The 24451-nt window shown below is 58.5% G+C and overlaps 2 protein-coding genes across 2 annotated transcripts; both read right to left on the bottom strand.

The window, feature by feature from the left end:
- Positions 1–4860: 4860 nt before the first annotated feature.
- On the bottom strand, positions 4861–9052 carry UPK3BL2 (uroplakin 3B like 2). Its single transcript, XM_060033153.2, is given in 6 exon segments — positions 4861–4969; positions 5819–5939; positions 6216–6292; positions 6864–7083; positions 7253–7405; positions 8971–9052. Coding segments are annotated over 6 exon segments (762 nt in total).
- Positions 9053–18661: 9609 nt separating this feature from the next.
- UPK3B (uroplakin 3B) lies at positions 18662–22431 on the bottom strand. The gene is given in 7 exon segments (XM_060031021.1): positions 18662–18953; positions 19423–19552; positions 20290–20369; positions 21575–21812; positions 22050–22229; positions 22232–22334; positions 22336–22431. Coding segments are annotated over 7 exon segments (987 nt in total). The 3' UTR covers positions 18662–18793.
- Positions 22432–24451: the final 2020 nt, after the last annotated feature.

Below are 24451 nucleotides of genomic sequence, written 5' to 3'. Positions count from 1 at the left end.
CAGATCCATGCCAAAGAGGGGGTGCAAACACACACTTGTGGGGAAGAGGGGCGGAACAGTCCCCTGGGGCCACCTGGGCTTCCCGCTGCAGGGGACAACCGGGTGTCTGGAGAGGAACCAGGGCATGGAGATGGGGAGCCTGGAGGCTGCAAAGGGCATTGGGGGAGGGGCCCGGGGTGACCCCTCTGTACCCGCCGGTGGGGTGATGGGCTGTGAACAGCCCCCTTCCCTGACACACATAGTCTTTCTCCCTCGTCCTTCTGCTTCCCTTTTGCCCTTTTCCTCTACTGAGCCCAAACCTGGAACAGGAGCCAGGTTTCTGATTTTATCTTGTGTTTATTGCGAAACGGTTGTGTCCACCTCTCAGCTCAGACGGCTTCCCCCCCAGGGAGTGAGAGAGTTCCCATGGCTTGTCAGAGTTAAAAACAGAGACAAAGGACTGTAGTCAGAGGCAGAGAAACATAAGAGGGGAGGTTACAGAGAGAGAGAGAGGAGAGAGAGAGAGAGAGAGAGAGCGCGAGCGAGAGAGCGCCAGAAAAACGGGCAGAAAGGCAGCGGGATACAGCAGGTCCTCTGCCCTGCCCTGGTCCATTTATCAAGTTGACATCAGGTGACATGCGGCGCCACTTCATGGCTCGAGGCCATCGTCCCTGAGTCTGTTTTCCTCAGGCTTGTGTGCCTGAGAGCTGGAGGGCTGAGTGGGTTGATGTGCTGCACCCTGTGGTCAGTGTCGCCCCACCAGGCCCTGCTCCTGGCAGCAGTGTCAGCGCTCTCCGTCCCATGATGGCCCCCTTGTTATCTCTGTGCAAGTCTACCTCTCACTGATGCAGTCCTTGAGGCCCAGCACTGAAGTCAGTGACTGTCCCCTGAGTGTGGGAATGAATGAATGAGTGAATGAATGAACACGGAGGGACTGAGTGACCTGAGGACCCTACCGCTCATCTCTTCCATCCTTTTCACGGATGAGAAAATTGAGGAGGGTCAGACAGGATGCCAGGGCTGGGGCCCGGATATGGACCCTCCTAGGGCCCTGGCAGCTCTGGGGCACTGCCCCGCACAGTGCTCCCTGAGAGCAGGTCCCACGACACAGCTCCGGAGCCGAGGCTCCCTCTCTGCTCCATAGGGGTCACCATCAGCAGCTCTATGGGGCCAGCCACCCTGGCTCGGGCCTTCCCTTCCAGCCAGTCCTGGACTCCCAGGCCCCAGAAGAGCCCGGGGAAGCAAGGCCGGGCACAGCTGAGGTTCCACGGGGAGCCTGGGTTGGTTGGGGGTGGGGCATCCCACCAGCCCCGGGCTGGGCTCTGAGCTCAGCACCGGGCATGTCCCAGGGAGCTGGCTTAAACTTTGTGGCCAGGCTGTGCCTGTCACAGAAAGTGGTGCATGTTCCCCGTGGGGGCCTGTGGTCCAGGACAGACCCCAAGAGGGGTCGTCTTCAGAACTCAACTCGGGGGCTGGAGGACCAGGGAAGCAGGAGGGGGTTTGGGGCTGGGGGCAGCTCTAGGTTTGGCTGTGGGGTAATGTGGTGGCCTGAAGGCCCTCTGGGATATCTGGTCAGAGGCGGCCAGGATCGCTGTCCTCCACGACTCAGGAGTCAGCTTCTGCAGAGCCCCCTCTGCACGCCCAACCCTGGCCTCAGGCAGCCCTCCGTCTGGGACAGGACTCTGTGGCCCCTTTCTCTAGTCTGGAGCCCACAAAGGTGGGGAAAGATCTGATTCCACAGGATCAGCACAAAGGCGGCCTGTGTCCCCTCTGTGATGCTGTGATATAAGAAGTAACACACATTTGGTCTTTGTCCGGTTTTGGGGCACAGAGCTCTTAAAACCCCTGCAATTTTCTGAGTGCTGGTGTGAGAGGAGCATCTTCTGTTATCCATAAGGGGAGCCCCTTTCAACCATGCCTGAGTTTATGCTAATACGGTGACTCTGGGTGGGCCCCTAGATAGCTTTTTTTTTTTTTAATTTTTTTGGCTGCCCCACGCAGGATCTTCGTTCCCTGACTAGGGATCGAACCCCAGCCCTTGGCAGTGAAAGCGTGGCATCCTAACCACTGGACCACCAGGGAATTCCCCCTAGATAGCTTTAGGATGGAACCAACCATGTGACTAAAGGGCTGGAACTTTCAGCCCCATCCCCCCACTCTTCCTAAGCAGCCTCCAGGGAGGGCACTAGGGTTGGTTCAATCATCAATGGCCAATGATTTAATCAACTGCGCCTATGTCATGGAACCTCCATAAAGACCCTAGACAATGGGGTTTGGAGAACTTCCGGGTGGATGAACACACAGAGGTGCTGGGAGGTGGTGCACCCAAGGAGGGCATGGGAGCTCAGCACCCCTCCCCCCATACCTCGCCCTGTGCATCTCTTCTAGCTGGCTGTTCCTGAGTTGTATCCTTTATAATAATCTAGTAATAGTAAGTGAACTGTTTTCCTGAGTTTTGTGAGCCGTTCTAGTAAATTATGGAATCTGAGGAGGGGGTCATGGGAATAAGCTATTTGTAACCAGGTTGAATAGACGTGCGGGTGCCCCATACTTATTCCTGGCATCTAGGTGGGGGTGATCTTGTGGGACTGAGCCCTTTACCTGTGGGGTCTGCACTAACTCCAGGGAATTAGTGTCAGAATTGAATTCAATTGCAGGACACCCAGTTGGTGTCCAGAGAGCTGAAGAATTGGTTGGTGTGAGAAAAACCCACCCATTCGAGGAGTTCCTTGGTGGCCTAGTGGTTAGGATTCGGCGCTGTCACTGCTGTGGCCCGGGTTCAATCCCTGGTCAGGGAACTGAGACCCAGAAAGCCACTTGGCATGGCCAAAATAAAAATAAAAAACAAACAGAAAACCCCCACACATTTGGTGTCAGAAGTGCTGTGAGTAAAGAACAGATCACAGTACCCTCTAAGGCCATTCTTGGCCCCTCTCTGTCCTGCTCTGGACCCAGGTCTAGCTGGCACATGGACCACACCGTCCAGACCCCCCGCCCTCTTGCTTCTGGTTAGGTGTGGTCAGCACGCGATCAGAAGGCCAGAGGAGAAAGGCCGGGGTATTTAGTCCCCCGGCTCCCTCTACCTACAGCCCTCCACTCCTGCCAGGCAGACCCTTGCCCGTGGCTCCTGCCCACTGGCTCTGGAAACACCACCAGCCCCTCAGGGACAGGGGTGCTTATGGCCCCATCGGTGCCCTGGGTCCCCTTAATATGCTGCCCAAACCCTTGTAAATGCTGTCAATTGCCCCATTAGACAGCGTGCCATCTGTTTCCTGCCAGTGTCCGACCCATACTGGGTGCTGGTGGAGTGCAGGGCCTTAGAGTTACCCAGTTCAACCTTCGCTTTTACATTAAGCGGAAAACAGGCCCAGAGAGGGTAAGTGATATGTCCAAGGTCACCCAGCCCCAGGGTCGGGGCTCATGGCTGCTCTGGAAAGGCTGTGCAGAGATCAAGGCTTAGCTGGGCAGAGGCTGGAATTCTGTGTGCCCCCCTCCCCTCCCTGCCCCTCCCAGGCTGGTCATGTGACCATTTCCTCCGCAGCAAGAGCCAGCTGTGTGCGCACCGGCTTAATAAACCCATTAGGGCCATTTGCACCACCCGGACACAGGCACGTGGGCGTGCAGCCAGAGCCCTCCTTCCCTGCCCCATGCCCCAGGGGGTGAGGCCCTTCACGTAGCAAGGGGCATCCCCTGGCCTCCTCGCGGTCCCTCACCCCACCCTCCAGCTGTCCCCAACCTGCCCACCCAGCAGTCACCGTGGTTTCCAGGCCTTTGTACACGCTGCTGATCCTGCCTGGGTCCCCTTCCCGGGTCCACCTGTCACAGTGCGGCCCCTCCTCCAAGGCCACACCTGCTCAGGAAGCCTCCTCCGGCCCTCAAGCCTCTGCACTCCCTCCATCCCTTGTGCTGGCTGGTTTCCCCTCCTCTCCCACACAGCGATGGGTGACCTGAGGACAGAACCTTGCTGGGTCATCTTGGCCCCAGGGGGGCCTGGCCTGGAGTGGAGAGGATGACGACAGGTGCTCGGTGCCCTGCATTAGGTTCGGGGCCCGAGTCTGAGCCCAGGCATCTCCAGGGGCTGCAGCTTCTCACGCATTTCCACACCCCCACCCCGGCGTGAGCACAGAGGTCGGGGTGAAGCCTAGAAGCTCTAAGTCCTCCAGCCAGGAGGAGAGACCAGATGGAGGGAGACCACAAAGGGGAGGGGGGGGGACTTGCCTGGTGGTCCGGTGGTTAAGATTCCGCGCTCCCAATGCAGGGAGCCCCGGTTCGATCCTGGGTCAGGGAACTAGATCCCGCATGCAGCAACTAAGCCCGCACGCGGCAACGAAGATCCCGTGTGCCGCAGCTGAGACCTGGGGCAGCCAAATAAATAAATATTAAAAAAAAAGAAGAAGAAGAGGAGGTGGGGGCGGGGGTGGCGCCAGCAAGCGCCAGACGCGCAGGGCAGGTGGGCACGATCACCCCCTTGGTTCGGCTCCATCGGGCCCAGGGGGACCACTGGAATCACCCCCACTTTACAGACAGGGCCATTGAGGCCAGAAGAGAGGCTTGCCCTGCCCCAATGGCTCAGCTGGCCTAGGACCCTGGGCTTCACCCCCGGTTGCTGTATCCTCCCAAGAGAAGCTGGGGACAGGGATGCAGGGAGACTGCCCAGGTGTACAATGACACAGCCATTCAGGGGGCTGTCCCCAATAATGGGGACATTTATTTCTGACAGGGACAGGCCCAAGCTTTGGACTAAGGACACCCTCTCCCCCTTCCTTATTTGGAAATACTCTCTCCCAGGGCTCTGAAGCAGCAGGGCGAGCCCCCAGCCCATGCTCTGCAGCCTGGACCAGGGGCGAGGCAGAGGGGCAGATGGGGGCCCCCTGGAGCCTCTCAGGAGCCCCCCTCGGCTGAAGGGCTGAACATGTGGTGGGTGTTATATCTTCTCATGCACGCCAGCTCCCCTGGGCCAGAGATGGACGTGCTCCCACAGGTGTCGTAGCTGGGGGGGAGGGGGGAGGGGAGGAGAGATGGAGAGAATGAAGAATGCAGGGCCTCATGGAAATCCAATGGCTATTGCCTAGAGGTTGGAGGCTACTCCTCTAAACCTCACAAATCCAGCTCTGTCTCCCTGCCCTTTGTCATCACCCCACCGCAACGCTCCCCTCCCCCACTCCCCACACCCAGGATGCCTCTAAAACACCATCTGCCTGTTTCCCCTGATCACAGCTGGCCACTGGCGCTCTCTGGCTTTCAGCATACAGCCCATTTCCTCAGCTGGGATCAAGGCCCAGGCCTTCCTGGCAACTCTTCTGCCCCCAGACCCTCCCCCTCCTCTCCAAATCCTCGTCGGGGACCAGACGTCCCTTTCCTCCAGGAAGCCTAGTGGACACCCCCTCCCCACCAGTCCCCAGATGAAGCCTTGAGCGCTCAAGTCAAAGCTCAGCGCTTAGATTAAAAGCAATTCACCTCCACCTGGATGTCTTCCACCTGGAACATCTGCTCTGCGCTCCCACTCGCAATTCCAGCTCTTGCCACCAGGGGGCAGATGGTGAGCACTCAGAAAATGTGGCCCCCCACCCCCCCAACCCCTCAGCAGGCGTCAGGCAGAGGGACAAGAGAGGGAGGGGTTAATGCACACACCACCCCCACCTAGAGGTTCTAGAACCTTGGGGATCCCTTGATCAACAATTGTTAGCCCTGTTCGGCCTTCAGGGAAAACCCTTCCAGCAGAACAAGCTGGGCTGGGGGCCTGGGCTGGGGGCTTGGGCCGGGGCGTGGGGAAAGGATAGAGGTGGCCCAGGAGAGGGACTCCACCCCTCCCAGGGCAGTCCCGACCCGCTCCACTTACCAGGTGTAGATGAGCAGGGTGACGAGAGTGGTGAGGACGACGGCCAGCAGGACCGACACGATGGCAACGATGACCACGGCGCCCGCGCTCTGGGGCCCTGGGGCAGCCTGGAGTGCCTCGGCTGAGGGTGTGAGGGGGCCCACAGGCAGGTGGGGTGAGAAGGGAGGAAAGAGATCTGACCTGAGAAGGGGGGCCTGGAACAGCCTCCAGACCAACCACCTCTCACCGCAGCCCCAGGGGGGCGGGGCTCGCAGGCGGCCTGGGGAGGGGCACCTGCAGACAGCAGGATGGTAACGGTGGCTCCGACTGACTGGGGGCTGGCCCATTCCTCCCCACCCACCCCCAGTCCTCAGGAGCCCCCAGCCCTAGAGTTTGAGCTGCACACCTGGCCCCATACCTTGCTGCAGGTGGGTCTCACTGGACCACTCTGTCTCAGCCATGGGTCCCCTGTCTCTCACCACCAGAAATTTCACTCTGAACAGGAGACCCAGCATTGGGGGTGGGGGGGTCCCCAGGACCTGAAACCCTCCAACCCTGGTGCCTGTCAGTCTCTCCCCCTGACTCCCAGGGCCTGGGGGGAACAGGCTAGAGCTAAAAGCACAGTCTTAGAGTCCACCGGAAGGGGCTCCATCCCAGCTGTGACTGGGATGTCTCAACTGTGTGGCCTTGGGTGCATCCCTTGCCTTCTCTGCGACCCTTAGGGACCTCTCTTGGGAAATGTGTCTGGAGCGGACTAGATGCCTCAGCACAGAACATCAGTGAATCAAGCCCTGAATGAGGAGAGATGGGGCCAGGGCCCACCACCCTGCCTGGATGGGGAGACTCCACCCACATGGTCCACATGGCCCATGGGGGCGGGGGCTCAAGTTGGGGGCCCTCTGCTCAAGAAGGTGGAAGAATTCACCGCGGACTCCCGGGCCCCAGCCCCCTCCTCCTACTGGCAGAACTGGAGCCAGGAACCCAGACACTCAGCTGGGAGCCACTCAGGCTCAGGTCTGGACACAGGCAGGAGCCCTCCCACCCCAGCGCGGGGCTGGCCGCTCACCGGTAGGGGTCCGGGCCCGGCAGGGGGTGGTGGCAGCCTCTTGTCATCGGGGAGCAGCGGGTATCGTTGGCGACACGGAGGACCCGGAGCTCGTTGCCGGGCTGGCCGCCCGGGTAGAGTGCTCAGCTGGTCCTCAGCGTGACGTAGTAGCCCCTCTGGGGCAAGCTGGCGGGGACCGGGGTGTCCTCCACCCTCTGTGGGGCAGTGAAGCTCTGGGTGGCTGAGGGTGGCACCGAGGGTCAGAAGGTGGGGGATGCATGGGCTCTACCCCATCCCGCCAGGCCAGACAGCCTCTGGCCACATCCCCGGCAGCACCTACCCCTGCTCCCTTCAGGCCCGCCTGCCCATTTCACAGAGGGGAAAGCGAGGCCTGCCCCGGCAGCACCCACCATTGCTGTGGGCCAACACCAGCCAGATGGCGTCAAAGTCGGCGACGTTAAGGTGACTGAACTGGCCCCGCGGCTGCTCCAGTGTGAAGGTGGGCTGGGTAAGTCTCCCTGCCAGGGTGGCGCTTGAGAGCTGGGGCGCGTAGCTGATGTGCTCTGGGGCCGGTGCGGGCAGAGAGAAGAGACTCGACAGCATGACCAGGTCCCCAGCGCCTCGTCTTGGGGGGACGGGCTCATGGCCCTGGAAGCCCCCGTCAGTGGGAGGAGTTAGGGCTTTTCCTGGGAGCTCTGGTCAGGCGTTAACCAGGAATGCTCCTTGGCACTTCCGTGTCCGGCCCCTGGCCCCTGCCTTGGGAGCCTATTAGGGGTGGGCACCGTGGGAGGTCGGGGGGAGGCCTTGCCCCCCTGCGTCACCGGGGTCTCAGTGATGGGCAGGGCCTGGGGAAGGAGGACAGGTGGAGGCACAGGAGACCCCTCCCCAGCTGCATGCACAGTTCTTCTGGGGAAGGCGTCTTAGGTCCTGCTGGGGTGACACTCAGATTTGGGGCAGCCTGAGCCCAAGCCCAAACCTTAGGCCGGGCTCTTGACAGAGCCCAGTGACCTTGAGCTCTGACGCTCTGCAGGCCTCAGTTTACCCACCTCTCAAGTACCCCCCCCCCCCAGCTCCATCCACACGGTCCAGGTTGGTTTGCTTGATGAGAGGAATGAATGGCTTGGTTGGGGGTGGGGGTGGGGGTGACACAGGAAGACCCTAGGCCCAGAGGTGGGCCTCGAGGAAGTGTCCTGGCTCAGATCCTAGGGCGGCCTCTCCTGCCCACCCAGTGCTCTGCACCTCCCACCCCGTCCCAAGGCTCCCTCCCCTTAGAGAACTTGTCCCCCTCTCAGCCCCTCACAGCCCTGTCTAGCCTTGCTGCTCTGCTTGGAGGGCTCAGAACCCCTAACTCCTCTCCAGGCCCCCTGAGGTGTCCCTCAGCCCCAGATACTGGAGAGCAGAAGAAAGATGAGGTGGGCGTTATGGACGTCTCCAGAACCCTCTCCCTCTTTCAGTTCAGTTCAATGCAATTCATTTCCCTTTAATTCAGCTCAACCCCAAGGGTTCAGGGCTAGAACCCTCCTCTCTCAGAGCTCCTGGCTCTAACGCTGAGGCCCAGGGCACACGGCATACAGCAGGTACTTAATGTTTGCTTAAAAGAGAGGAAAGACATGGAACAGCAGAGATGGGGGCATGGGGGCTGCATCTCTAAGTCGCTCCAGTTTCAGAGCCTGACAGTGAACAATGCCTGTAGACCCCCTTGGAGAGCTTCTTTTGGGGTAAGTGTTACCCTTGAAGACTTCTTTAAACCTCTCCTCGGGCCGGGGAGGAGGGGAAGGAGGGGAAGGAGGGGAAGGAGGGGAAGGAGGGGAAGGAGGGGAAGGAGGGGAAGGAGGGGAAGGAGGGGAAGGAGGGGAAGGAGGGAGCCATTTGGTGAGAATCGGGCTCAGGAGGCAGGGAGATGAGAAGCCCAAAGAGAGGGAGGAAGCATTCCTTGCTCCCAATCTTGGGGCGGGGGGTAGGGGGACAGGTGTCTGTCTTGTGACCTCTTCTGGTGGCCTGTCTCCCCTGACCCACCTGGCACCCAGTCCCCAGACTCGGGACTCAGGAGGCGGCGGGGGAGGTGGGGTCTGTCTTCCTTAAGCTTGAAGCACAGTGGGCACCCCTGCCCTGCCCGACCCTCATTCACCCAGACTCATCCCCAGATGGAGGCAGGTCAGCAGCGGCAACAGTGCCGTCAGAAGAGAAGACTGTCCCCCGCTGAGCCTCATGGCCAGGCCAAGCGTCCAACTGTCTGTCTGTCCGAGGGTCTGTCTGCAGCATCCGGAGCCCCAGAGGCTCCGCTGTGCCTGCTGGGCTGGGGGAGGCTGCTTCTGGCACCTCCTGCTGCCCCTCCCACGTGCCCCCTTTCTCCCAGACAACTGGTTGGACCGCTTAGGGGCTGCATGTGCTGGCCCCAAGGATTTGGCATTGCAAGGGAGGGGTCTGAAGAGGAAAACTGCACCCCACCCCCGCTCCAGGAGGGCCTGGCTGGGGAGGGGCCACGGAAAGAGGAGCCAGTCCTGGGGTCCAGGCAGCCCCAGGGACAGCCCTGCCGCGCCTTGTGGAATCTCCTCGTCCAAACGGTCCCCCAACCTGGCAACCACGGCTCCCCACGGCCCCCCTCTGCAGAAGGGAGTTATCCTCATTTCTCAGACGAGGCATAGAGCAGGGAAGGGGGCTTGTCCAAGACCACCCAGCCAGCCGGGCCAGACCCAGAATTGGAGCATCACCCCCCAAGGCAAGCCTAGGGGCACTCCCTCCCTGCTGTCCCCCTACCGCCTGGCCCCAGAAGGGGGCTCCCCAACATCACCGTCCCTCCTCTCCTTATCCAGGTGACCTGCCCTCTCTCCTTCCTCCATCTCTGGCCACTGCCAGAGCAGGGCAATCTCTCCTCGAGACAGAAGGTGCCCGGATGGGGCCCAGGGCCGGCGGGCAGAGCGTGTACCGACCACCTCTCACCTGGACTGGAGCAGCAGACCCTCAGGGTGGTCCCCTGCCCCAAGCACCAGCGCCCACCCCCGCCGGCCCAGCTCCATAGCTGACTGGAGCCGCCCTCCTAAAACTCAAACTCCTTTGCAGAGCACTTAAAAATTTTTTTAAACAATTAATTATAAATATTCTTTAGTTATTAAAACACATTTAATTTATATCTCTATATAATCTATTTGAGTACCAGTCCACCTGCATTATCTTCCTTTCCCAATGTACTTAAACTGTGCAAATTGTTTATTGCAGTGAACTTCGAAAAAGGAAAATATTCCTACCCACACTATGTTATTACCTAGTAGGTTTTTTGTGACCAACTCTTTACTCGGACGAGCTAGTTCCAGACTTTTCAAGATTGAACATTACTGTATTCACCAGTGACTGACTCAGCCCCCAAGGAACTGGGGGCCAAAAGCAGAGCGGAAAAACTCGGGAAGGCAGACGAGGTCGGGGGAGTTGAGCGTGCGCCTGGAAAGCCTCAACCAAAAGGCCGCTGAGGGACTTCCCTGGTGGTCCAGTGGTTAAGAATCCGCCTTGCAGTGCAGGGGAACTAAGACCCCACGCGCGCCGCATCGAAGAGCCCGCACACCGCAACAAAAAAGATCCCGTGTATCCAATGCAACCACAAAATAAATAAATATTTTAAAACAAACAAACAAAAAGCACTATAAAACCAAAGGTCGCTGGGACCCCTCTTCTAAGGCTTCTCCCCTCTCAGGTGGCTCAGGCCAGGCTCCTCCCGCAGGGCCCTCGCTGCCTTGCAGTAAGTACCCAGCGAACCCTTGTCCTTCAGTCCTACCTACCCCAGGGTCTGGCACCACTAGAAACTGTCCCCTGGTTGGCTTTGGTGCCTCCCCTAATGTCCTCCCAGCACCTGGCATGTACCTTCATCTTATAATCACTGCAATAAAATGTATTGTTATATCAGGTGCATCCCCGTGCACACCTGGCCCTCCTCCCGCTGGAAGCTCCTCAAGGCAGGAACCGGCCCTCCTTCCTCACGGGGTGGCAGGGAGGAGGGGGTGGGCTCGCAGGGGCTGGCACAGGGCCGTCCGCGAAGCAGCCACTTCAGCGTCTGGCGGTTACCTGGACGGGCTTGAGATGCAGGTCATCCTGAGGTCAACGTTTAGTCGTGGGACACGGAGGTCGCACAGGTAGAACGTTAAGCAGGTGTGTGGGCCTCTGAGAGAGCGGGACCAGCGCTCCTGGACCCAGATGTGGAAGAGAGGGGGACACGAGCCGGTCCAGCTGGGGCCCAGCCGGCGAATCCCGGTCAGACCCAGCCCCGGAAAGGCTTCTTTATCTCGCCAGCCTGTTATTACAGAAATGGTCACACCTAGGAAAGTTGAAAATATATAGTACGAAGAATGCCCATACATATAGCCTCCACCCAGATTCAACAATTGTAAACATTTTGCTGTATTTGCTCTCAAGCCTCTCCCTCCCATATATATATATATTTACTATATATACACACACACTATGTTACTCTCTCTCTACCAATATATACTTATATGTATATATAATACATATACTTATATGTAAATATATGTATACTTACAAAACATATGTATATATAATATATACTTATAATACACATATATTTTGTAATATAATGTATATTGATAAGTATATAGATTTACTTTTTTCCCCTCTTTTTGTCTTTTGAAAGGCAGTTGAAAGCAGACATCATAACATGGGAAGAGCTCCTTCCTTCTGAAAGTACATTCTTGCCCATCGACTCATCTCAGATCCCCAGAAGCGGGCAGGGCAGGCACGATTATTAATCTCATTATACAGATGAGAAAACCAGGCCTCCACGGGGAGAGGAACTTTCTCAGCCCCGTGGACGGTCAGTGGCAGGGCTGGAAACCAACCCTCGGTCTTCTAATACCCAGGCAGGGCTCTCTCTCTTTCCCCTTTTCATCTGTGTTTAATTGGGAGGCCTTGCAGGAGCAAAGGATTACGTTTCCTTCTCAGTTTTTCTGGCACCCTTCATTACTGCTCTGCACAAGGTCCTGTTTTTATTTTTTAATTTTTTCTCTTCGCGCCCATCTCTATCCCACTCCTGCCCTCCCCGCCCAGGCATCCAGTCTCCTTAGTTTGGTATGCGTCCTTGTATCAGTTACCTATGGCTACTCTGATGTATATTATAGTCTTCGTCTGTGGTAGGGCAGCCCACAGCTCCTAAAGGAGCATCCTTTGTTCCCTGAAATAGCTCGAGTGATAAAGGTGAAATGCCTGTTTTTTGTTTTTTATAACAAGCCCCTTTCAACCACACCTGAGTTTGCTGATGTGGTGATTTTGGAAATCCCCTAGTAACCACAGGAAGGGGGTGGCTGGTTGCCAGGGGAACCAGCCACCTGATTAGAGGGTTAGAACTTTCAGCTGCATCCCCCCCACATCTGGGAAGGGGAGAGGGGCTGGAGGTTAGATTAATCATCAACGGCCAATGGGTTAATCAATCATGCCTACGTAAGGAAGCCTCCAAAAAAAACCCCAATACTGAAAAAAACCTAAAATACTGAAAAATCAGTCCTTTCCCTACTGATGTGAAATGCTATTTTTAATCACACACCACAGATGTAGGCAATCTTCAGTGTCCCCTCTCAGCTTGATTTGGGACAAGTTCCCTTGGGTACCAGGGGTGTCCATACCCACAGCCCACTTGGGGCCCCAGCTGGCTCCGTTTGTGCCCCCAGGCCCAGGTATGAGGGCTCCTTCCCAGACCCACAGGGCTTGAGGAGTCCCTCCTGGTCCTGCATTCAACCAGGGCTGCTGCATGTGGCCTAGAGAGAGACCAGGGGATGAGAAGAGAGTGGGACCAGGATGCCCAGAGGGGCCAGGAAGGGCTGGGGGTGGTGGTGAGTGGGACATACCAAGCCCTGGGGAATAGTCTATTCCCAAGGACCTACCTGGCTGTGTACCTTTGGGGTGACTCATGGGGCAGGGTGGGGTTCCGAAAACACCCCCCCCACCCGACACACACACAGGGCAGCCAGGTAATGCTCCCAAAGGCCCACCCAGCCCTGTGTTACCACACAAGGCCCCAGCTCCATGGCAAGCATCACACCTTGCCCCGAGGTGGCGCACAGGGAGAAGCTCTGGGCTCACCCTCCCCAGCAGAGCGAGACACCAGATCTGCAGCCTGGGGTTTCAGGCAGAGAGGGAGAGGGCAGGTGACCTAGTCCCTTCCCCTGCCACCAGCTTGACCTCGGGGCCACTCACCAGACCCTAACAGACACCCGTCTGTGCTAATTTCAAGGGGAAAAGACCCTACAGTTCACTGACCCCACCCTGTCCCAAATCTTTCTACTGCACAGTGGCCCAGCCCCTTCCAGGTCTGCTTGTACACCCCTCATGACAGGCAGCTCACCACCTCTCCTGTTTAGTTAAAGCATCGTAAACCCAGAATCATAAACCAGAAAGCTCTTTTGGTAGAATGCCCCCTTGGAGTGAAATCTCACAATTTAGGGCCAAGAGGCAGCCACCGTGGCTCTTCCTTGATGCATGCGAGCCTGGGACCAGTGGTGGAGGCCGAAAAGGGAGGGCCAGGACGCGGCTGCAGTGGCCTCTGGCTTCTCCACAGGGAGGGGAGGAGAAGGCCCGGAAAGCTGGGTCAAGGGGCCAGCGTGATGGCCCTTCCTGCCTCCAAGCCTCTGCACACGCTGCTGCCCGTCAGCTCTCATCACTGACCCCAGCCCTGTGCACTCCGCCTCCGTTACCGCTCAATGTCCATAACACCGTGATGGTGGGTGGGTGGATTAGCCTGCGCCAGCTAAAGGGCCCCAGACCAGGCTGCTTAAACAGCACTTCCTCACAGTTCTGGAGGCTGGAAGGCCAAGATCACATCAGCAGTGTTGGTTTCTTCTGGGGCCTCTCTCCTTGGCTGGCACACGGCCGCCCTCTTGCTGCCTCTTCACATGGTCTGTCCTCTGCAGCATCCCGGGTGTCTCTGTGTCCCAATCTCTTCTTATAAGGACACCAGTCAGACTGGATTACGTCCCACCCTCAAGAACTTACTTAATGACCTCTTAACTTCGTTACCTCTTTAAAGACCCTCTCTCCAAATACAGTCACATTCTGAGGCACTGGGGGTTAGGGCTTCAACACAGGAATTGTGAGGAACACGGTTCTGTCTATAACAGTGTGTGTGCCTGGGGACTGGCCACCTTCCTGGGCATGAGAGATGATTGCCATTCTGACTGCCCAGCTCCTGCAACACCCATATTATGTCGGGGACATGGCTTTCTTGCTGCCATGTCCCCCGGCCAGCGCTAGCCATATGATGTCTTTGTAAGAATCACAAAAAGGTGTCTCTTCTCTGCACGGACTCGGCCCCCTCACCCCACCCAGGAACCCCACCTGTGGCGGAGCCTGAGTCTGCACCTCCCACTGTAGCAGCCAGAGGGTGGGACATGCCAGGCTCCTGGGCAGCCAGGGTACCCACCGGTCACACACCCGCACCGGGCAAAGAAGCATGTGCCCTGGCCAGCCGATTGCAGTCGGTGTGAAGACGCCTTTTATAAAGCATTCAGGCAACAAATATTTATTAAGCAGCTACTGGGAGCCGGGCACTGTGCTAGCTGTAGGAGTACCCTGGTGAGCAAAGCAGACGTGATCACTGCCCCCCTGGAGTTTACAGTTTAGTGGAGGAGACGCAAAAGCTCACCGTTTTAAATGTCTAATTACAAAATGGAAAGAAAATGTGCCGAGAAAGAAAAGAACACAGCTCTAGGAGAGCTGAGAGAGTCAGGAAGGGCTTCCTTGAAGAAGCGACAGTGAAGCTGAGGAATGATCTAGAGGAAGGGGAGCGAAGCGGAGGAATGGTCTACATTGAGGGAAAAGCAAGTGCAAAGGCCCTGTGGCATGGGGGCTAACAGAGGGTGTGTGTGGCATGAATTCAGGCAGCAAGGGGTGGATCATGTGGCCTCAGGACTGAGGTGATGAATCTGGATTCTGTTCTTGCAGCAGGAAGTCCCTCTGAGAGTTGTGAGCAAGGGTGTGACACCATTAGGTGTATAATCTGGTCCCTCGGGATGCTGGGAGGAGAATGCGGGTGGGGATCAGGGACGCTGGTACCGGGAGACCAGCAAAGGGGCAGCTGCTGACACCCCGGCAAGAGACCAGGGTGGCCGGCCTGGGGACTGCAGGGATGATGGAGTGACACGGGTGGTTCAGAGATACAGAGGAATAAAGTGAACCCAGAGGGTGAGAGGGAGGGAGGGATGCTGCCCGGTTGCCTGGTTTCCATCCTGATTCCTTCGATTTCTGGCCTGATGAGTCATTTGCGAGTCATCGCCCCCACAACCGTTGCTGTTTTTTCCTTTTTAACAATGAGCTTGTTTTTAGCCACTGAGCCATTATGTTATGGGCCAGTGGATTTGGAGGCACTTCCCCAAATACAGCCCTGGAGAAAATTTAAAACATTATTTAATGAAAAATTCTCCACAATGTGGTTCTCACTAAGCACCCTGCTCAAGGCTGTCACGAGCTGACCCTCGCCGGGCTGGCGTCTGGCTCATGGCACGGCTCCCCGGGGGCCAGCGTGACGGTGCCTGTGTTGGCGATGACTGGTCCCGCCAGCCACCCCTTCTCTGTGTGGACTCTGTGGCGCCTGGGCACACCTGTCAGCACAGCCCTGGGGCAGCACGCCCACAGCTGGGCAGGCTCACAGGGTGGCCTCCCGCTGACCAGGGTTGGCTTCCGTCTTTGTAAAATATTAACAATCTGTGGACTTCCCTGGTGGCGCAGTGGTTAAGAATCCACCTGCCAACGCAGGGACACTGGTTCGAGCCCTGGTCTGGGATGATCCCACGTGCCGCGGAGCAACAAATAAACAAATAAAATAAATTAATTAAAAAACAAACAATTTGTTAGTGTATTTGTGGATTCACCGACCTAAGATGATGTTCCCAGAACCCCCTTTTCTGGGGATCTGCTCTAAAGCTGGGGTGATAGAACCACTTTCAGAACATAAAGGGCCCCATTTTGCATTCATACCCGTCCCCACATCAGAAACTCAAGCACAGGGACTTCCTTGGTGGCACAGTGGTTAAGAATTCGCCTGCCAACACCAGGGACACGGGTTCGTAGCCCTGGTCCAGGAAGATCCCATATGCCGCGGAGTGACTAAGCCCGCACGCCACAACTACTGAGCCCGAGTGCCACAACTACTGGAGCCCATGCACCTAAAGCCCGTGCTCTGCAGCAAGAGAAGACACCGCAATGAGAAGCCCGCGCACCGCAACGAAGAGTAGCCCCCGCTCGTCGCAACTAGAGAAAGCCCACGCTCAGCAACGAAGACCTGACGCAGCCAAAAATAAATAAATAATAAATTTATTTTAAAAAACAAGCCTCTTTTTTTAAAAGGAGAGCACAACCTCTCCTCTTGGCTTATCCCCCAAGTCTCAGAAGTGCCTGATTCCTCCAGCCACCTCCTGAATATTTCTAGAATCCAACTCTTCCCCTCCAACCTGCTTCATCTGCCCCAGCTGGGTCAGGGCTGATTCCATCGGCCTGGAGGTCACCCTCCCTCTTACTGGCCTCCTGGCCCCCAGTCCCTGCTGCCACGGTCCCGGGCACCATCCGTGCCACCGTAGGGCAAGACCATTTACACCTGATCTCCCTGAGTCACACCCTCTCCTTCTTTCCTCTGACTTGACTGACTTGCATTTGCCTCCTGAGACTCATCTCAGCCCTAGGAAGTCCCCTTGACCATCAGGTGGGGTCAGTTGCCTCCCCTGGGCTCCCCTGCCCAGTCTTCACTCACCATGTTGCAATGTGTGTTCAGAGCCTGTCTCCACGGTTAAGCCCCAGTGGCCCCGATGGGGCGACAGCAGCTCCTCAGAGGGTTCAAAGATGCTGTTCAGAAGTGAGGGGCAGCCCCAGGCCTGCACAGGATGTCGCAGTTCCTGGGACCTGCACAGATTCTGGCACTAAGAACAAGCCACAAAAGGACCCTGGGACAGAAAGAGCCTGGGGCAGTTCCTGCTCCTGGGTGATCCTCCAGCTTTGGGCAGGTTTGTTCATTTTTTCACTCAGCAAACACCAGCGGACCCCTCTTCCTCCCCACCATATCCCTCCTGGGCAGGCCCCAAGCTGGGCATCCTGGGCCTCAAGGGCCTCCCTGTCTGGTGTTGGAGCCAGGCCTGGGCAGGACAGTGTGAGACTGGCTCCTCTGGGGGTAGCTGGTGCGGGGGAGGGCACTTTTAACCGTCCTCCAATTCCAAGAATCCAAGAGGATCCTGGGCTCTACAGTAGCAGAATTTCAAAAGTGGCTGACTGAAGGGGCTGGTTCCCATGGCCAGGTGTCACCCAGGACACCAGGGCCTGAGCTCCCGACCACATCTCAATCTGCTTCTGTCTGCACCTAGAGCGGGTCTTGTGGCTGGTGGGGATGCAGGCAGGGTGGGGGAGAGACCACAAGGGACCAGGGGTGCATGGGTTTTCAAAGTAGACCCCCCTAAAGTGTTTGCCTGGGAGGGAGCACTGCTAAACCCACCTGCGTTGGTGGGAGGCTTCCTGGCCCTGCCCCCCACTGTGGGGCACCCTCAATGTATAGTTAGGGCTGGCGATCAAGGGCATAGGCTCAGGGCAGCCCCGGGTCTGGTGTCGGGGCCAGGCTGGGCCCTGCGTGTAAATTCTCCTCTTCCAGAACCAGCACAGGCACTGCTAGGATGGAGGAGCCAGACTGCATTTATTCATCTCCAAAAAGCAGGGGCCCCCGCTGGCCACCCTCCTCGGGGGGCCTGCCTGCTGGGAGCCGCGGTTAGACTAGAGGGGCCGGGATTGGGTCCAGGGACACGGGGTGCAGTGACAGTGGACAGTGCGCGGCGGGGAGGGTACTGAGCCTCAGTTTTTCCGTCCAGAAAACGGTGGCGGCTGTGCGGATCAGACGACACATCGTAGATCCTCAAGCGAGAGCGTGACTGCTCATCCCTCTGGCTTGGCCGAGGTGGGACCTGGAGCCCTGACCTCGAGAGACCCCCCTGAGTGGCGGTATCTCTACGACATCGGGTCAAGCGGCGGGACTCGCAGCAGTTCATAGGAGTGCGCAAGCGCGGGACCCTGCGGCTGCGTTGGACTAGCGCCCCCTTGTGGCCACAGTGGGAACCACCGGCCTGGCGGGCGGGCGGACGGACGCTGCTGAGTTAAGTGTATCCTCCTGGGTGATGGGGGCTCTCGGACCCCAGAGAGTCCATTGGGGTGATCGTCTGAGGAGTGTGAGCCCCAGGGTATGTGACAATGTGAGGGAGTGATAGCCTCCCAATAGTAACAGGTCACATCAGGACACGTGGTCATCTGAGGCTCAGAGCAGTGAGTGAGCTCCCAAGAGCAGCTCCGGGCTCTGCGTGAGGGCCCGCGTCTGACACTGCAGGGCATGCAGCAGGAGCTCAGTAAATGTCTGTGGCGTGAGAGTGAGTGGATAAGTGTGTGAGCCATCAGCGTGTGCAAGGGGGTTAGGAGTGGTGGCCGGAAAGTCATAACGTGTGTCTACACTGTCAGACCTTACAGCTGGTGAGTGCCACCCTCAGAAAGGGCCCCCGTCCACGGAAAATGGAAGAACCTCTAAAGGCTCCACTGCAGCCCCAGCCGCTGGTGGACGGGACAGAGGGGCAGAGGGAGGCCTCATATACCCCAGGATGGGCCCAGCCCAGCCCCCCGCACGGGGCAGACAAGGCCCCCTGCAGGCCTCCTCCTGGGGCCTGGAAGCTTCCTGTCAGGGCGGTCTCTCCATGTCACCTTTCAGCCTCACTCGAGGCAGGCAGAACTGAGGCAGATGGAGGCGGAGGCTGGATGCCCAGCCTGACCACAGCCCTCCCCTGAGTGCAACTTCACTGCCTGGAGCGGGGGAACTGGGAAAGCCCAAGGCAGGGCTGCTAGTGGTGGGATGGATTTCAGGCAGGGTGGGGAGGTGCGATGGGGGAGGGGCACGTAGGTGCAGGTCCCCCACTGCCCCAGACCCAGCTGTACGGGCCAGGCTAGGGGCTGAGGCTGGGGAGGGGTTCCAGGCCAGGCTCGCAGCCCACGGGCAGCGTGGCAGCCTCGCTGGGTGGGATGTGGTGGGTCATGTAACGCGTCCCCATGAAGGAGCCGGTTCGCAGCTGCTCTGGGGCCTCCTCCGGCCACCACAGGCTGGAGCTGGATGGGGAGACGAAGAGGCGCAGCTGTCATCCTGCTGGGTGGAGTAGGCTGCCGAGCTCCCCACTCCCAGAGCCCTCCCCCTGCAGCCTCTGCTCTCCCTTTCCTCCCTTGTAGAACCAACTGGAGGTGTGCCTCCTCCAGGTGGCCACCCTGACTACCTGGGTGTCAGTTCGCTGAAATGATAGAGGGCTCACTGGAGAGAAAACAAGGTCAGGGAGGAGAAGGGCCCAGTCAGAACGAGGTGGCCCCTTCTCTGAACCTGTCGTCAGAGGAGCTGCTGGACCACCTCCCTGACCTCCCAGGTGAGAGATATTGGGGGGGGGGCGGGGAATTCCCTGCACATCCCTGGAAGAGGCACCGCCCACCTCAGAACCACAGGGCTCATGGAGGGCTTCCAGGTGCTGGGACCAGTGAGAGGGAAGGGGTTCTGGGTGAGAGAGGGGCCCTCGGGGGTGTCAGCACTCACAAGCGCACGCTGGAGGCTGCCAGGAAGGCCAGGAGCAGGAGACCGGCCAGAGAAGAGAGAATGGAGGTAATGACAATCATGTCGCCACTTCGCCGGCCTGGCCACGTGTCAATGGAGCCTGGGGACTTCCCTGCACACACAGTGGCTCTCAGAGGCTGCCCCTGGACCCCAGGGCGGTCACCTCCCCACCATGCTCCCACCCAAGGCTGACTGCCTTACATCCCCAGCCAGCCTCCTGAACCCATCCATCTGTCCCTCTCAGCTAGGCATCTGTGTTCTGCCAGCCTGGACCACCAGCCATCGCTCCAGCCTCTGCCTTGGTCTCACCTTCTGGGCTGTTCCCACCGATGTGCCTGCCCACTGCCCCGCCTGTGGCAGGAAGCGTGGCAACAGAGCTCAGGACTGCCCTGCTCCTGGAGCCTGGCATTCAAGGCCCTCACATGACAAGACCCACCAACACCACCAGCCCGGCCTCTCAGCCCATCTCCCGGGCGCCCACATGTGGGACACTCCAGCATTTCACGTGCCGTTTCCTTATCCCGGGACCCACGGCCCTGACCGACTCCAGCCTCCTTCTTGCCCTGGCCCTTCTCCTCCACCTGGCAGTGCTGGGCACAGGGTTGGCTCCTTGAAGGAGGGGAGACTGCTTCTGTCTATGACGGGGCTGGGGCCCGGGGCACCCGAGGGTTGGCAAACATTTTGGGGTGGACAGAGCCGGTGTCTCTGCTGATGGGGTTGACCCAGTGCCCCAGCCTCCAGCACGAGGTTCTGTATGGGGCGGGGGCCGGCTGAGCACGACCATGGTGGAGAGGGCGGCCAGTCCACACGGGGCAGACTAGAGCCGGAGCACCCCTCCCCCAGCGCTACCTTGGCGGAGAGTGATGGGGTCGGACCACCTCGTCTGGGCCTGGGGTGAGCCCTTGGAGTCCATCAGGAGGAACTTCACCCTGGGGAGAGGAGGAAGGGTGAGGCTCCGAGCCTCGACTGCCCTGGGCGAGGCACCCACCTTGGCCAGGCCCCAGGCAGCTGTTGCTGGCTGGCCAGGCTGTGGGCCTTTCCATGTATAGGGCAGGGTGGGGCCCATCAGCACCGCTGAAGCCTGGCCCTGCTCTAAGGACCCCCGGAGACCTCTCTGGCCACAGTGACCTGTGCCAGCAGCCCCAAACCATCTGAACCGTCACTCTCCAGACACTCTATCTGGTTTAGGTGGCCCCGATTACTAAGTGTCACATGCAGGGTGGCTCAGCGGGGCGCATGGGGCTGGGGGGCCCTGGCTTCCCAGAGAACTGCTGGCTGTGAGGAGTCTGTGAGGCCTTGGAAGGCGCCCCTATAAGGGCGGGTACCCCAGGCAAAGGCCAGGGAGGGAGGGCTGTGATCAGGGCGCACTCGGAGCCACGGGAAGGGGCAGGCTGAGCTCGGGGGGCACCGGGAGCCGTGCGAAGCCTCGGTTTTTATCTTTGTCCGCGGGTGGGGGGCGGAGCTCCGGAAGGTTTCCGAGCCGCAAGGAACGCAGGCAGGCTGGCACTGACGGGACGGCTCCGGGGTACGCTAGGGATGCGGCGGCAGGTATAACTGGAGGCCGCGCCAGGGAGTGGCCACGGGGAGGGGGAGGGGGACCTGGCCGGGCTGGGTGAGAGGGCGAGGGAGGCGTGGGTGGAGCCTACGCCCCGGCCCGCCTTGCCTGCGCTCCCTGCCGGTTCCCCCAGCCGCACTTGGTCTCCCCGAAGACCTCTGGCCTTGTCCCCTCGTCTGACACCTGCTCTCCCACCCCGGCTCCACCCTCAGCCCCAGGCTTAGTTTCCCGCCAGATTTACCTGTGGGAGGGACGGTGGGCCCTGCAGCATTCCCCTCCCCCCTTGTGGGGCCTGCAGACTCCTCCCCAACCCCCACCCCACCGGCTCTGCGATGCCCATCTCCTCCTCGTGGGCCTCCTGGAAGGGCCACATTCTGTCTGCCCCCCTAGCTGGTCGGACCCCACAGAGGAAGAAACCCAGGCTTGTGAAGGGGAGGGGCTTGCTCCGCCTGCAGCCGGGAAGGGGACGGGCCAGGACAGAGGCCTGGGGAGAGGCTGGGGTGGGGGGGCAGCCCTGGTCCCCAAAACCCCTCCTCTCCCAGCACAGCCCTCTCCCAAGGTCCAGGTTGGGTGACCCACCTGTAAGGTCCAGGGCCGGGGAGGGGGGCGTTGCAGTACGGTGGCTGCTGGAGGTCAGCAAGGCAGCCGGCGTCATTGCCCACCCTAAGCACCGGGGCGGCCCCCCTGCCACCCACTGGGTCCTCACAGGGCAGCTGATCCAGGGTCAGGGGCAGCGTCATGTAGTGGCCATCCGTCGGCAGCCTCGGGGAGGCTGGGATCTCAGCCAGTGTCTGGGGACTCTGGAAGTCCCTGGAGGCTGCAGGAGTGAGGGACAAACAGATTGGGGCCGGAGGGGAGGAGCGGACGGGACCTCGCCACAGCCCCTGGCTGGGTCCAAGGCCTCCAGCCCTGGCCCTCCAAGCCTCACATGAGACTTTGTCACCTCTCAGACCGCGCTCTGGATAAAGCCCAAACTCCCAATCCACACCCAGTTGTGAGGGGTTCCCAGGGCCCCTGCAGCTGTCCTCAGCCCCAGGCCTGCACCAGGACATACCGTTGCTGAAGGCCACCACCAGCCAGACGGTGCTGGCAGCACTGGCGTGCCCTTCCAGGACACAGCGCGGCTGCTCCAGGGAAAACGTGGTGGCCGTGACCTTCCCTTCCAGGTCCCAGGCTGTTATCCGTGGCGTGTAGGGGATGAGCTCTGCGGCCGTGGAGATAGGGGTGAGGGCCCAGGGCCCACTGCCCCTGGGGCTGCCTCTCCCAATCGGAGGGGGCGGGCTCCCAGGGTCCCGGCAGGTGCCCCAGCCCCTTGGATCTGGCCAGGGGCACCCATCCCGGGACCCCCACTCACCCAGGCTCGTGCAGGGCTGGGGCCACACCAGCACCACGAGGAGCAGCAGACAAGGGCGCAGCTGCCTGCAGGGGAGCCCCATGATGGCCTGCAGAGCACCCACGCATCCACAGCCTGGGGCTCGGCCTCACCCCCTCCCCCAACACCGCGGGCCTGGAGGAGCTGGTTAGTCAGGCTGCCCCCTGGCCGAGGGCTTGAAAGACCTGAAAATGTAAGTTCACCCTCACTCCTCCTCCCAGCCCAGCCCACCACGGGGAGGGAGCTGGGCAGGGCTCCGGTGTGGGGCAGGCCAGGGCCAGTTAGGAGGGCAGGAGCAGGGCCGCTGGAGCTGAGCGAGAGAGGTCATTGGACCCCCAAGATGCAGGCCAGGTCACCCCAGAGGCCCATGTCTGAATTTGGGTCCCACCCAGCCTCCCAGCCCTGGGGAGGAGGGCTGATCTCTGGAAACAAGGGCTCAGGGCCACATGCCAGAGATTCCTGCACCCCAGGTGCCAGGAGCCTCCCTCTGACCTTCCATCCCCACCCAGGGAAGGAAGTGGGCAGCCCCAACCTGTCTGACGCCAGCCCCATCACCGCCCCTGGCCCTGCTGCCATCTCTGCACCCTGCCCTTCCTCCACAAGGCCACATCCTCCCTCACTCCCCAGTTCCTTCGTCCAAAGGAATCACATGGACTCAGAGAAAGGATTGTAGAGCCCTTGACAGCTAGCAAGTCCCCTACTTCAGTGGTCCCCAACCTTTTTGGCACCAGGGACTGGTTTCGTGGAAGACAATTTTTCCACAGATGGGTACCAGTCTTCGGCCTGGGGGTTGGGGACACCTGCCCTACTTACATTACTCCCACGGGTTCTCACTATATATGTATTTTTAAATTTTTAAGTATTTATTTTTTAAGTATTTAAATTTTAATTTTTTTTGGCTGTGCCACACGGCCTGTGGGATCTTAGTTCCCTGACTGACCAGGGACTGAATCCAGGCCCTCGGCAGGGAAAGCGTGGAGTCCTAACCACTGGACTGCTAGGGAATTCCCTATATGTGTTTTAAAAATTGAGATATAATTCACATACCATGTCATTTTAAAATGTACAGTTCAGTGGTTTTTGTTTTCTGGGGGCTTTGGTTTTTTTGGGGGGGTTTGTTTTTGTTTTGCTTAAACAAGGAGGGATTTATTTTTATTTACAAGAATCCTGGAGGAGGACAGCTGCTGGCATAGGCTTGGTCAAATGACGATAGGGTCAATGTCTCTGAGATTCTCTTGGCCTTTTTCTCATTGTAGCAAGATGGCTGCTGTGGCTCCAGCCATCATATCCTCAATCAAAGTAGGAAGAAGGGAGAAGCAGGGAGGTGTTATCCAATCTCTCTCTTTTATCAGAAAAACATAAGCTTTCCTAGAAGCCCCTGTAGACTTCCTCTTAAATTTCACTGGCCATAAATCACCAGATTCCAGAACCTTTTCACCACCCCATTAAAACAGTCACTCCCAATCCCCCCTCCCCCTGACAACCACTAAGTTACTTTCTGTCTCTCTGGATGTGCCTCTTCTGGATATTTCATATGAAGCGAATCACACAGTGCATCCTTCTCTGTCTGGCTTCTTTCACTTGGCATAATGTTTTCAAGGCTCGTCCACGTTGTATGTGTTAATAGTTCATTCTGTTTTCTGGCTGAACAGCATTCCGTTGCATGGACACATCACATTTTGTTTATCGTGCATCAGCTGATGGACATTTGGGTTGCTCCCGCTTTCTGGCTATTGTGAGTGTTACCGTGGGCATGTTTTCAGTTCTTGGATACTCACCTGGTAGTTTTAATTGCGGAGTCATACGGTAACTGCTTTCTGAGGCCCTGCCCAGCTGTTTTCCAAAGTGGCTACACTTTACATTCCCACCGGCCGTGGATGAGGGTTCCAATTTCTCCACATCCTCACCAATATTTATTCCCTGTTTTTTTTTTTTATAATAACCACCCTAATGGGTATGAAGTGGTATCACTTTGTGGTTTTGATTTGCGTTTCCCTAATGACGTTGAGCATTTTCCATGTGCTTGTCAGCCATCTGTGTATCTTTTTCAGAGAAATATCTATTCAAGTCCTTTGCCCATTTAA

Source organism: Delphinus delphis, chromosome 15 (genome assembly GCF_949987515.2).
Source record: "Delphinus delphis chromosome 15, mDelDel1.2, whole genome shotgun sequence".
Classification (NCBI taxonomy): Eukaryota; Metazoa; Chordata; class Mammalia; order Artiodactyla; family Delphinidae; genus Delphinus; species Delphinus delphis.
The sequence above is the reverse complement of the archived record's forward strand: the minus strand, read 5'-3'. Positions and strand labels throughout refer to the sequence as shown.